The 11,450-nt window shown below is 40.6% G+C and overlaps 1 protein-coding gene across 2 annotated transcripts; it reads right to left on the bottom strand.

Annotated features, from left to right (window-relative positions):
- Positions 1–6,768: 6,768 nt before the first annotated feature.
- LOC140783783 (1-aminocyclopropane-1-carboxylate oxidase homolog 1-like) lies at positions 6,769–10,655 on the bottom strand. 2 transcript variants are annotated; one of them, XR_012108184.1, is made up of 5 exons: positions 9,982–10,655; positions 9,469–9,790; positions 8,216–8,503; positions 7,859–8,070; positions 6,769–7,061 (listed from the first exon to the last, which is right to left on the bottom strand). XR_012108184.1 is itself a non-coding variant. In XM_073130826.1 (3 exons), the coding sequence occupies exons 1-3, from the start codon at positions 10,476–10,478 to the stop codon at positions 8,249–8,251; spliced, it is 1,074 nt and encodes a 357-aa protein (XP_072986927.1). In that variant the 5' UTR covers positions 10,479–10,655; the 3' UTR covers positions 8,079–8,248. The 2 variants fall into 2 exon arrangements, 1 of the variants encoding a protein (XP_072986927.1); XM_073130826.1 differs by lacking the exons at positions 6,769–7,061; positions 7,859–8,070 and having other exon boundaries at positions 8,079–8,503.
- Positions 10,656–11,450: the final 795 nt, after the last annotated feature.

Here is an 11,450-nt window from a genome sequence, read left to right on the forward strand (position 1 = left end):
GTACATGAACTGGTTCCACGATCTTTGTCTCCTCGAATGGCTCTGGTAAAACAAATCTAATGACCTAATGATCTCTAATCCTCTTCCTCAGTAATGAAACATGAAAGACAGGATGTACTCTCAACCCCTCAAACAACTGCAAACGATATGCAATCGGACCGATACGCTCTAATACCCAAAATGGAGTAGCGATGTGCTAACTTCTGATTTTGCATCAAATGCAAGGTCACTGTTGATATGATTGCACCCTCACAAACACCCAACTATTGATGTCGAACTCCTGCTCTCAATGGTTGCGATTATAAACTTGCTTCATGCAATTTTGAACAAGTTTAAGATGGGCACGCAACCTTCTCAATGTGGCATCTCTATCCATCAAACCTAAGTCCACCTCCACACAATCTAAGATGCCACTGGGTCATAGGCGCGTAATGTCAGAGCTGTGCCCCCATACACCATCTCAAATGGAGTCATGCCAATACTACTGTGATGGGCGGTGTTGTAAGACCACTCCGCCCATGGTAAGAACTCCAATAATTGTCTCGGCATCTCTCCAATAAAGCACCACAAGTACTGCTCAATGCCTCGATTAATCACCTAGGTTTGGCCGTCTGTCTATGGATGGTAGGCCAAACTGAAGCTCAATTGAGTCCCTTATAATCTAAAAAACTCCATCCAAAAGTTGCTCACAAATACATGATCACGATTAGAGACAATCGTGTGTGGCATACCAAACAACCGAGCAACATCTCTAACAAAAATTTCAGCCACTGCTTTGTCTAAAAATGGATGTGACAATGCAGAAAAGTGTACATACTTATTCAATCTGTCAACCACCACAAAAATAACAGAATAACAGTGTACCAATGGAAGATCTTTTATCTATAAAAATGTCTTACCAAACACAGTCAGGTATCGGTAGAGGCTGAAGTAATCCGACCGATTTCAATGTGATTGCCTTAGCCCTTTGACAGACTTCATAAGTACAGATAAAACTCTTCACATCTTGCCTCAGTCCTGATCACGTGTAACTTTGTGATATCTTTCTATAAGTCCTCAATACATCCTCATGACCAGCCTCTAGTGCTTGGTGTAAGTGCTCCAATAATTTTTGCTGCAATTCGTCATTTGCGGGCACCCGAATACACCCGCGGTCCAGCAACAAACCGTTGCGGGTCTCCAATTCCGGATGGCGCTCCAAATCATCCAATATCTCTTGTAACAATCTCATAACATCTGGGTCAGATGTACATGCATACCTCAGCTGGGTCAGAAGTAACAATCGCATCACTTCGATTTTCTTGTATTGAATTTCATAATCACACCCTAACAATTTTGTGAACCATCTCTGCTGTGTCGGAGTGTGAATACGCTGTCCCATAAAGTATGGAAGGCTCATTTGATTGGTTTGGATAATGAATTACCTACCGATCAAATAAGGCATCCACTTTATTATCGCATATATTGCCAACATCTCTATCTCGTAAGATGATAATTATTGAGATTTTTATAATAAAGCCTTGCTAAGAAATGCTATGGGAAGTCCTTCTTGCATTAGTACAGCTCCTATGCCAACTCCCGATACATCACATTCCATAACGAACTCTTTGGTGAAGTCCGATAGAGCTAGAATGAGTGCCGTTGTCATCGTTGTTTTCAGTTTTTCAAAGACTGTAGTGGCTTCATCCGTCCATCTAAAATAATCCTTCCTCAGCAAAGAAGTGAGAGGAGCAGCGATCTTTCCATACCCGGCGATAAAGTGATGATAATACCCGGTCAGCCCTAAGAATCCTCACAATCCTGTGGTGGAAGTAGGGATTGGCCAAGCGGTCATGCACGCCAACTTTTGAGGATCTGCTGCCACTCCATCCGCTGTGATGATGTGGCCTAAATACTCCACTTGTGGTACTCCTCATAGGCACTTGGACTTCTTAATCTTTAGCTGGTTTTGCTTCAATAAATTCAGCACATCCTCCAAATGTTGCCAATGCTCTATTTCAATCCTATTGTACAATAAAATATCGTCAAAGAATATCAATACATACCTTCACAGTAGAGGTCGAACAATGTCATTCATAAGGCCTTGAAAAGTAGTTGAAGTATTGGTGAGACCAAAGGACATCACCCGGAACTCATAGTGCCCGTCCGGAGTTCGAAATGTAGTTTTATGTACATCCGTCGGGTGAACTCTAATTTGATGATACTCGGCTCTCAAGTCAAGCTTGCTGAAAATGGTTGCCCCTACAAGCTCGTCCAACAGCTCCTTTATGATTGGAATGGGATATCTGTCCTTGATAGTGATAGTGTTTAGTGCTCGGTAGTCGACACAAAAATGTCATGTCCCGTCCTTCTTCAGCGTCAATAGCATGGGCGATGAGTAAAAGCTATGACTTAGTTGTATGAGGCCTTGCTCTAACATTTCGGCTACCTTCTTGGAAATAACTTTCTTTTCCACATGTGGATACCGATATGGTCTCACATTCACTAGTGCAACCCCGGGCACAATCTCTATGCGATGGTCCGCCGTTCGCCTCGGTGGCAACTCCTGTGACTCCTCAAACAATCAAAAAAATTTATCTAATAAATTAGATCAATCAATTATAGTACGTGGACTCATTTGAGGCTCATCTCCCGCTGGTCCTAACTAAAAGGATAGGCTCAATCACTCATACAAGGTAGCCCCACCATCGGCTCCATCGCTGGAATCGGCGGGGACTGAACGCCATCAAGTCGCACCTCTTTGTTTCCTTGCTTAAATTTTATTCACATGCTTTGAAAATCAAATATGACGGGTCCCAAGCTCTGCAACCACTAAGTGCCTAGCATCTTCTCGCAGTGCCAATAGGTACAAGTCCATAATGATGTCGTGTCCTTGCACCCGTATATAGACGCTGTGACACAAGCTCTCTGCCCAAAGCTTCATGCCATCTTCAATAGCAACTTCAAACCCCGCGGTCGATTCAATGTCCAAGCCCAACTTCCTCACTAACCTCTCATCTAGAAAGTTGTGTGTACTCCCAAAATTGGTAAGGATGTACACACAATGATTTCTAACGAGTCCGTACACTTGCAATATCCTCGGCGCAGAAGTACCCAAATATGCATGCATCGATATTTCAACTTGGATATCTTCCTCTCGGACCTTCTCCACGACCTCCTCATAGACCTTCTCTGGATACTCTCCATCAAAAACATCCGCATCGTCCCCCTCTAGACTATCGATGAGCATCACACTCCCAGTCGGTTTGGCACACCGATGACCGAGGGTGAAACGTTCATCGCATTTCTTTGCTCCTCCACCTGGGCAAATGTAAAAGTTTGAATGGAGAGTCTTGTGCCTCCTCTAATAAGAAAAGGCCCTTCGCTCTTCGCTCCTCCACCTGGGTGGTCATGCTCCAGTACTAGTAGCCGTTGCCTTTGAACTAGTAGAATTTCTAGCCGGCATTCTAGGCACAAATCACCCATCTCGATTGCCCAAACTTGCTTTCGCTGCCATCTTGAGAGCATTGTATTTTTGCTCTATTCTCACGGCCTTCTCAAAGGCCACCTCAAGTGTGGTAGGATAGAGAGCACGAACATCCGCTTGGATCTCCTCCCACATCCCTGAAATTAATGTGTTCATCAATATCGATTCGGGCAAAGGTGGCTCGCAACGACTACTAACTCTTTCAAATTCTACTTGGTACGGTTGTCCTCTGGACCATCTTGCTTAATGTGACAGTAAAATCTTCATACACCGTTGTCCTAAATCTATGTGTAATTGTCCTACAAAAGTCGACCCAACTGGTAAATCCTCCACCACGAGTAGCCGATCGATACCAATGCAATGCCATTCCTTTGAGGTGAAAGCTTGCAATCTGTACATTTGCGTCCTCCACTATCCCTTGACAATCAAAGTATTGCTCCACTTGAAATTCCCAATCCGTTAGATCACCGCCTTAGAATTTTGGGAAGTCTAAGTGTGCGGTTCTCCCCCAGATAGCATTGTCGGGTTTGCGAAAAACCCTTAGTTTCGGTCTGAACCTTTATGCTTGTTGATCTCCTTCTCTGAATCCTCGAGCACGCCCATCACCATCTCTTAATGGATCAACTTTATCTTCTAAGTGTCAATCATTTTTATCAACGAAGCGCACCGGTGCCGCACGCCTCTTGGGTTCCACCACAGTCGGCTTTGGGTTATTTATCGGAGGTGGGGGATGATGTGTAGGAATAGATAAAAGAGGATCATTGACATTAACATATCATACATGGATCTATGGGGTATCGGTTCGGTGTGGTCCCACTGCTAGTCCTTCTTGAGGCACCGATCTTCGTCGAGGAGATGATAAAGTCGATCAGTTCATGACATATCCTTTAAGGCAATATGATTATTCTACATTGCATGCACTCTATGCAGCAATATTTGGAATATGCCCCTAAGTTCATCCGCCAAACCCATGTTCACACTCATGGACGTTGTTTGACTCGGTCCTACCGTGGTCGCCCTAAGGGAATCGGTAGGGGTGGCAAATCTTAACCCGATTCGATAACCCGATCCGATAACCCGACACGATAACCCGACTTTTAATCGGGTTTGGGTTTAGTATAATCGGGTTCGGGTCATAAACGGGTCAACCCGCCTAATCCGTTTAATAATCGGGTCATGTTCGGGTTTATATAGCTGACCCGTTTTGACCCGTTTGACCTGTTTAAGTATACGGTTGGGTCGGGTCGGGTCGGGTTAACCCGCCAACCCATCAACCCACATATATATATATAGCTAACTAAACTCTAAAACCTAAATCGTTCACCCACTCTCTCCACTCTCCATCACAACCGCAGCCCATAGCCGCAGCCGCTTCATCTCACCACAAAAAGATTTCGTTGCGCCTCCTCTCTCTCTCTCCTATCTCTCCGGCCGTCGTCTACTGCCTGCCGCGGTGCCTCCCGCTTAGTCTCCACCTGCCATCTACCCCGAGAGTTCGCTGGCATCTGTCCGCAGTGCCTCCACACCTCCTGTGTCTCCGAATCTCTTTAACTGCCTCCATCCGCGATGCTTCCCGACTCCTATCTCCATCTCCGCCTCCGTCCGGGTGCCTCTCACCTCCTCTCTCTCCTAATCTCTCGAACCCCCTCACCCTCGTTGGATCTCTTCCCCATTTGCCCTAACCTTTACCGCCACTGCCTACCGCCTTCACCCCCGCTGCTGTCCTTCACCTTAACCAGCAGTCGAACCTAATCATCGTCGACGGCGCTTGCTACGTCGACGGTCTAGTTGAGATGTGTTGCTTCGTGTTTTCCAAATAAATCTCCTCTTTTGTGCTTAACAATTTGGCATTTTGGCTTGAGATCACTATAGCGAGGTAGCTGCATTTGTTCATGTATTCCTAATAGTTCCTCACTTCCTTGGTTAGATTTTACTGTGGGCTGCCATATTGCTTTAACATGTATTTACGATTTGTTCATTATTATTACTTTGCTATTGTATTATGCTATGCAGGCTATGCAACTTGTACAATAACATCTGGTTCTAACATTTTTATGTTCTGCATTCTCATCATTTTATTTTTGGCAGGGAAACATCCTTCATCAAGGTTGACAATATTTCCTCTAAAATAGCTAAACATGTTGGAGCTGTTGTTGAAGCCATCAATACATTACCAGTTGGAAGCAGAAACTTTGCATTTCAATACAATAGAATGAACTCAAAGCATAGACGGTCCTTGGAACATACATCGAACTCCATATTAGCTGGAACCTTCAGTGCTTCTAGTGCACCAAAGCCTACTGCAGCTTTAATTATTGGAGAAATTGTTATTGAGGACGAAAGAAGGAAATGATTGTTGAACATCGATTGCTTTAATTACTGCAGCTTTATGTTTGAATGAGTTTTGAGATGATAATAGATTAATTTGTTTGCTTGTTTGTTTAACACATTATTTACACAGAATAAATTAATAAATTTTAAATTTTATATGGGGTAATCGGGTTGGTAATCGGGTTAAACAAGTCATGTTATCGGATTGTGTCAAGACGACCCGTTTATTTAACGGGTTAGACGGGTCATGTTACCGTGTCGTGTTAACACGACCCGTTTATTAAACGGGTTAGACGGGCCGTGTCGTGTTACCCATTTAATAATCAGATCGTGTTTGTGTTTAATAAATATAACCCATTTATTAATCGGGTCGTGTTCGTGTTTGGGTAAAGTTGACCCGACCCGAACCCGCTTAACCCGACCCGATTGCCACCCCTAGGAATCGGCCTCTCAGTTAGGGTTATCATGAATTGAGTCTTCCCTTGTCGGTGTGCTCTCCAATGATCTCCTTGTTGATACCATCTTCCTTTTCTCCACCATTAATGGAGGTCTGAGGTTCGCCGAATTCTGATACCAATGATAGGTTATGGAACGATCCCTTTTAGATTTGGATTAATTATAGGAAGCAATCCGCGCAACCAGGAAAAAGTATTTGCCAAATATTCTAACATAGTCAGAAAATTACGAAACTAAGTTTGATCGATCCGTAACTTTCTAATCTACGTATTTTGTATTTATGCCCTTCACATATTCAAACTAAAACTAGGACTAAAATACGATAGAGTGGGATAATAGTGGTGGTGATTGGTGGAGTGAATGTTAGGGTTATGGATGATAATGAAAATGAGGGTGGATGGTTGACTCAACAAACAAGGAAGAATAGAAGATAGATGAAACCTAGCTAATGTAGAGGTGGCTGGTTGGTTAAGAGTGAGGAGGGAGGTTAGGGTAGAGAGACTATAAAGAGGATAGAGGAGGATAGAAACTAATATTCATTAAGCATAATAATTTTGGCCGCCATCCACATCTTTATAGAGACTAGCCAACAAGCCAAAATAATAATTATTAATCCTAATTCTAATGGATTCCTGTCGATCATGTTCGAACGCATCCGACCGCGTTCGAACGTACAAAAGGCGTTCATTGTGGATGCAAATTGATGTTGGCGTTCACACGCGGGCTTTTCGCGCTCTCTATTTTTGCGAACTGATGCAAGCTTTTGCAAATGCGTTCGAATGCGACCCCTTCCGCGTTAGAATGCAACCTACAAAATATTTATTTTAATAAAAATAAATAACTAATACAATAACAAAAGAATTTAACTAGGTGTATCATACTGCTCTAACGTCATATATTTACTGTTTTACCCCATTCTGACCTTGCTCTACTATTTTAATTATATTTTTACATTCAGACATCTAATTAATGAGAAAACAAGAGCAATTAGAATCCTAACTCGTGAGGCTATCACCACTTAATTTTTTATAATTTTTTTACATCTGGATTAATCCAGATCTGGTCCATAATATTTATCATATTGAACTCTCTAAAATAGATAGCATGTTCGAATGGCCTAAACGGTGTTCGAATGCTCGATAAAAACTTAGACAATGGGAAATATCCATCTTGAGATCATTTTAACCTTCTTTGAATTTTAGACAACTATAGAAATTCTAACATGAGTACGTTCAAACAATCTTCAAAATCTTGACATTATGAAATTTCAATCTAGAAACTTTCAAACTCAGCTCTTGTGGAACACTGAAAATGTTACGACCTATTCGAATGCAAGAGGAGGGACATTTGTAAAAACTCCTATGAACTTTTTATGCAAAATAACCTATGATCTTCATGAAAACTTGTGTGCCATTGCTCATACAATAAATAACTAGATATAAATAATTTTATTTTGATCAAAATTGCCAATTACATAAATACTAATACACATAATACCCTCTTGTTACTTTTGACCGACTATCTTTAACACAAGAAAGACCATTAATTGAAAAGAAAAGGTGAAGGAAACCTATCTGTTTTCTTAATACCATAAAAAATGCTTACCCATACGTTTAGTAGAAAGATGATCGAATTAGATGCACATACGCCTTTCTGCACCACCACATGATTGATCCTTGTTATCAGCCAACCAAGCCAAAAGGATGAATTAACCTATGAAAGGCGTCAAGGTCACATTATAAAATGCTCCAAGCGAATGTCTGAGGAATAGAGAGTCGTGTCAAGGTCCGGATCGAAACGCGCCAAGACAGGAGAGACTGTTAAGTAGCAAGAGGTTACAATACCATAAGAAACTCACTAATCAAAATATGTCTTTTAATACACTTCTAATTGCTTGAATATTCAAGATATTTCAATCTTACAAGCCATAATATAGTAAATAACACAACACAAGAAGAGTACCTCTCTACAATGTTCAAATATATAGTAGAAAATTCATAGTCTGAAATGTGATATTGCAGATTTTCCATCCAACCCTTTAGAGTAATAGTACTTCATGAAATCCCTAACAAGTGTTTCTCTATACAAAGGAGGGTTCTCCTCATATAAGAGCTCCTTGATTGGGCCATATATCCTTGTAGAAGATGGATGGAAGTGGGTACTAAAGAAACAGGCAATTGAAATTCTTGGGCCGTCGTTCTTGGCTAGCACTCTATGCTCCACGCTCTTGAACCTATCATTGGAGATTAGCTGAAGCATATGCAAAGAAAAAGATAATTTTAGATGATCCGAATTAGTTTACAGCAATGAAAATAATAGATACTCAGTTGACTCAAAAGATTTAGATAACGGACTAGTAATGTATAATGTCATTTAGTAGAAATAAGATATAGCATGGATGCTGTAGAATTAAGGTGAAATTATTATTGTCACTGCATTCAAAAAATTTCATAATTGCCATTGAAATCGTAAGCTATTTTAAAAATATCACATCCAGTTAGTTAAATCTAATTAATTATAGTTAAACCAGAATTTAAATTACAAAAAAGACTATTTTGTTGTAATGAAAATTGCTTAAAATTGTTTAAAATTTATAGTTGATAGACTGATATCATGGGACAAGAAAAGATAATATTTTTTATGCAAGATAAAAATCATTGATGAATATGTTACAATTTAAACTCCAAGATATAAGGATATTTTAGTCATTTATGTAAAATTGTTAAATTTATCAATCATTTATTAGGAATATTTTACAAATATTTTTGTTAAAAACTAATCAAGAGGGATAATTTTTGAAAGAGTCAAAAAGATTTATTCGGTTGCAATTATGATCTTTCTAAAAATAATGTCCTGGTAATATGATACTTAAAAAGTTTTACAATTATGTAAAAGAAAACTCTTAATATTTTGGAGGCAAGTCATAATTAGACCGAGCCAAGCTAGCTTGATACTTGGGTGAGCCCAGCTAAAGTCCATGTTAGCTGGTCTTAATTTCCAGTCGAGCTACTCAACTCGTTTACACCTCCTATTATGATAAGCTAGACTCGAAATAAATATGAAGCATAAACCAATGAATCAAGTCGATATTCATCATGCCGTAGTTATTTGACAACCATATTAAATAAAAAGTTTTATACTAATGGCCAAATTAATTAAGAAGAAAAAAGAATTACATACCCTAACAGTTCTTTTTAAATTTTATCCAACCTCACCTGTAGGAGATCGCCTATATTTACCACGAGTGCTCCAGGAATAGGAGGAACATCAATCCACTGGTCTTCATGAAGAATCTGAAGCCCACCGACATGATCTTGGAGGAGAACGGTTAGAAATCCAGAATCCGAATGCCTGCTTGTCCCAATGGCGAGCTCGGGCTCAGGACACGGAGGATAATAATGGCACAGTAGAATTTGCCCTTGGTTGCAGTCAATGTCCGTTAGATAGCTCGGACTAAGTCCGAGTGCCTCTGATAGCAACTCGAATAAAGTATTCCCTAATCCCTTGACATGTTCAGAGTACTCTAGAAGTGCTTCCCTACAATTTGAGCAGAAAAAATTCTCATGCTTAATCATATAAGAGATCATTTGGATCCGAGTAAATATATCAAAATAAGAATCAGGATAGCATCTAGGAATAATTCCACGATAAATTTTTTATTTTTTTATTTTTCATCTTTATCGTAGCCTTGTTTGCTTCCAAATTAAATCGGTGCTATCGATGCAAACCTGCAAGAATCCGGCAGCTCGTCGGGGGCCGGTGGGTCCGGCGCCATGCGGCAGTAGAGGGTGTCCCTCCAGTTGGCGACGCGCGATTGGTATAGGTCGAAGTTGCAGTGGTACTTCACCGCCCTCCCCGGCTCGCGTGAGTAGAGCCGCCTCTTCACCTCCTCCCTCTCCCCCTCGTGGAACCCGCGCACCGCCGCCGCCGCCGCCTCTGTCGACAACGTGGGCACCGCGTGGCCCACCACCTGGAAGAACCCCCACTGCTCCCCCGCCCGCCTCACCGCCTCCACCGCCTGCTCCCGGTCGCCCCCGAGGTCAACCACGGGGATCTCAAGGGTTCCCCCTCCTCCCGCCGCCTCGGCGTCCACGCGTTCCCCGGGAGGGAGGAGGAAGACGCGGGGGAGCTCGGCGATGCCTGCGGCGACGAGGCCGCGGACGCCGGCTCTGGTAGCGTCGAGGGCTCTCAGGTCGGCTGTCCGATCGTAATCAGCAGACACCATGATTCGTGTCCTTCGACCCTGGCAATAGAGCTGGAAATACTTAATTTGGTTAAGTATTCTCAAATTAAACCTTATAATTTATATTTATTAGATAATTCAATCTAAATTATACTTAACCAATCTATACTCAACTCAATTTAATTATTTAATACAACTTAACCCAACTCAACCCTACCTAGCCTATCCCAATCCAACCCAGCCCGTTTTATACTCAATCTGTCGCACAGCCCAGATTAATTTATTATGTGGATGAGAATGACTGGTTACCTTTCTTAAAAACTAAAAACTCAGGCCATGCTTAATTATTATTTTAAATTTATTAAATCTGACAGAATATTCGCATGTGCCTAAATAGTATTAGCTTAAATTTAACATAGAATATTTTCCACATATATTTATTAAATTGTAAGACTTTATTTGTAAATTTCAAAACTTAGGGTGTTATATGCATATTTCCGTTTTATAAATTCCATTGCGTCAAACTTTCTTACATCATCTTTTGCTTGGTTTCTTGCGATTCTTTTGACTATTTTTGACTTCACTGGGATTTGGAGTCTATCTATCATCTCCTCCATAAATTATATCAGAACTTGATGAGATTAGATATAAAAATTAGAGTTTGTATCATTTTACTAAATGGAGAAGTATATAGTTATTCAATAAGTCCAACTACATACACGTCCTGCGTGACTCAGACTCCACTAAAATAGTAAGGGTATTTTACATAATTATCATTGAAAACTTTCAAAATAGCATAATTTTTATAATTTTTCTAAATATTATAATTGCTATTAAAAATTTTAATTTTTTTAATTATTTTTATAAATAGTTTTTAATATACTAGTCCTGACAAAAATAACAGACTATTCCTAATAGGTCATTCTTAAAGTTAACAAAAACATATAATTAACTAAAATACTCTTCTTTCTTAAAGTTTGGAGTGCAAAATATACATTAATAGTTTGTCTCAAA

The sequence above is a fragment of the Typha latifolia genome, chromosome 3 (assembly GCF_019914945.1).
Source record: "Typha latifolia isolate L0001 chromosome 3, TyphaL0001v2, whole genome shotgun sequence".
NCBI lineage: Eukaryota > Viridiplantae > Streptophyta > Magnoliopsida > Poales > Typhaceae > Typha > Typha latifolia.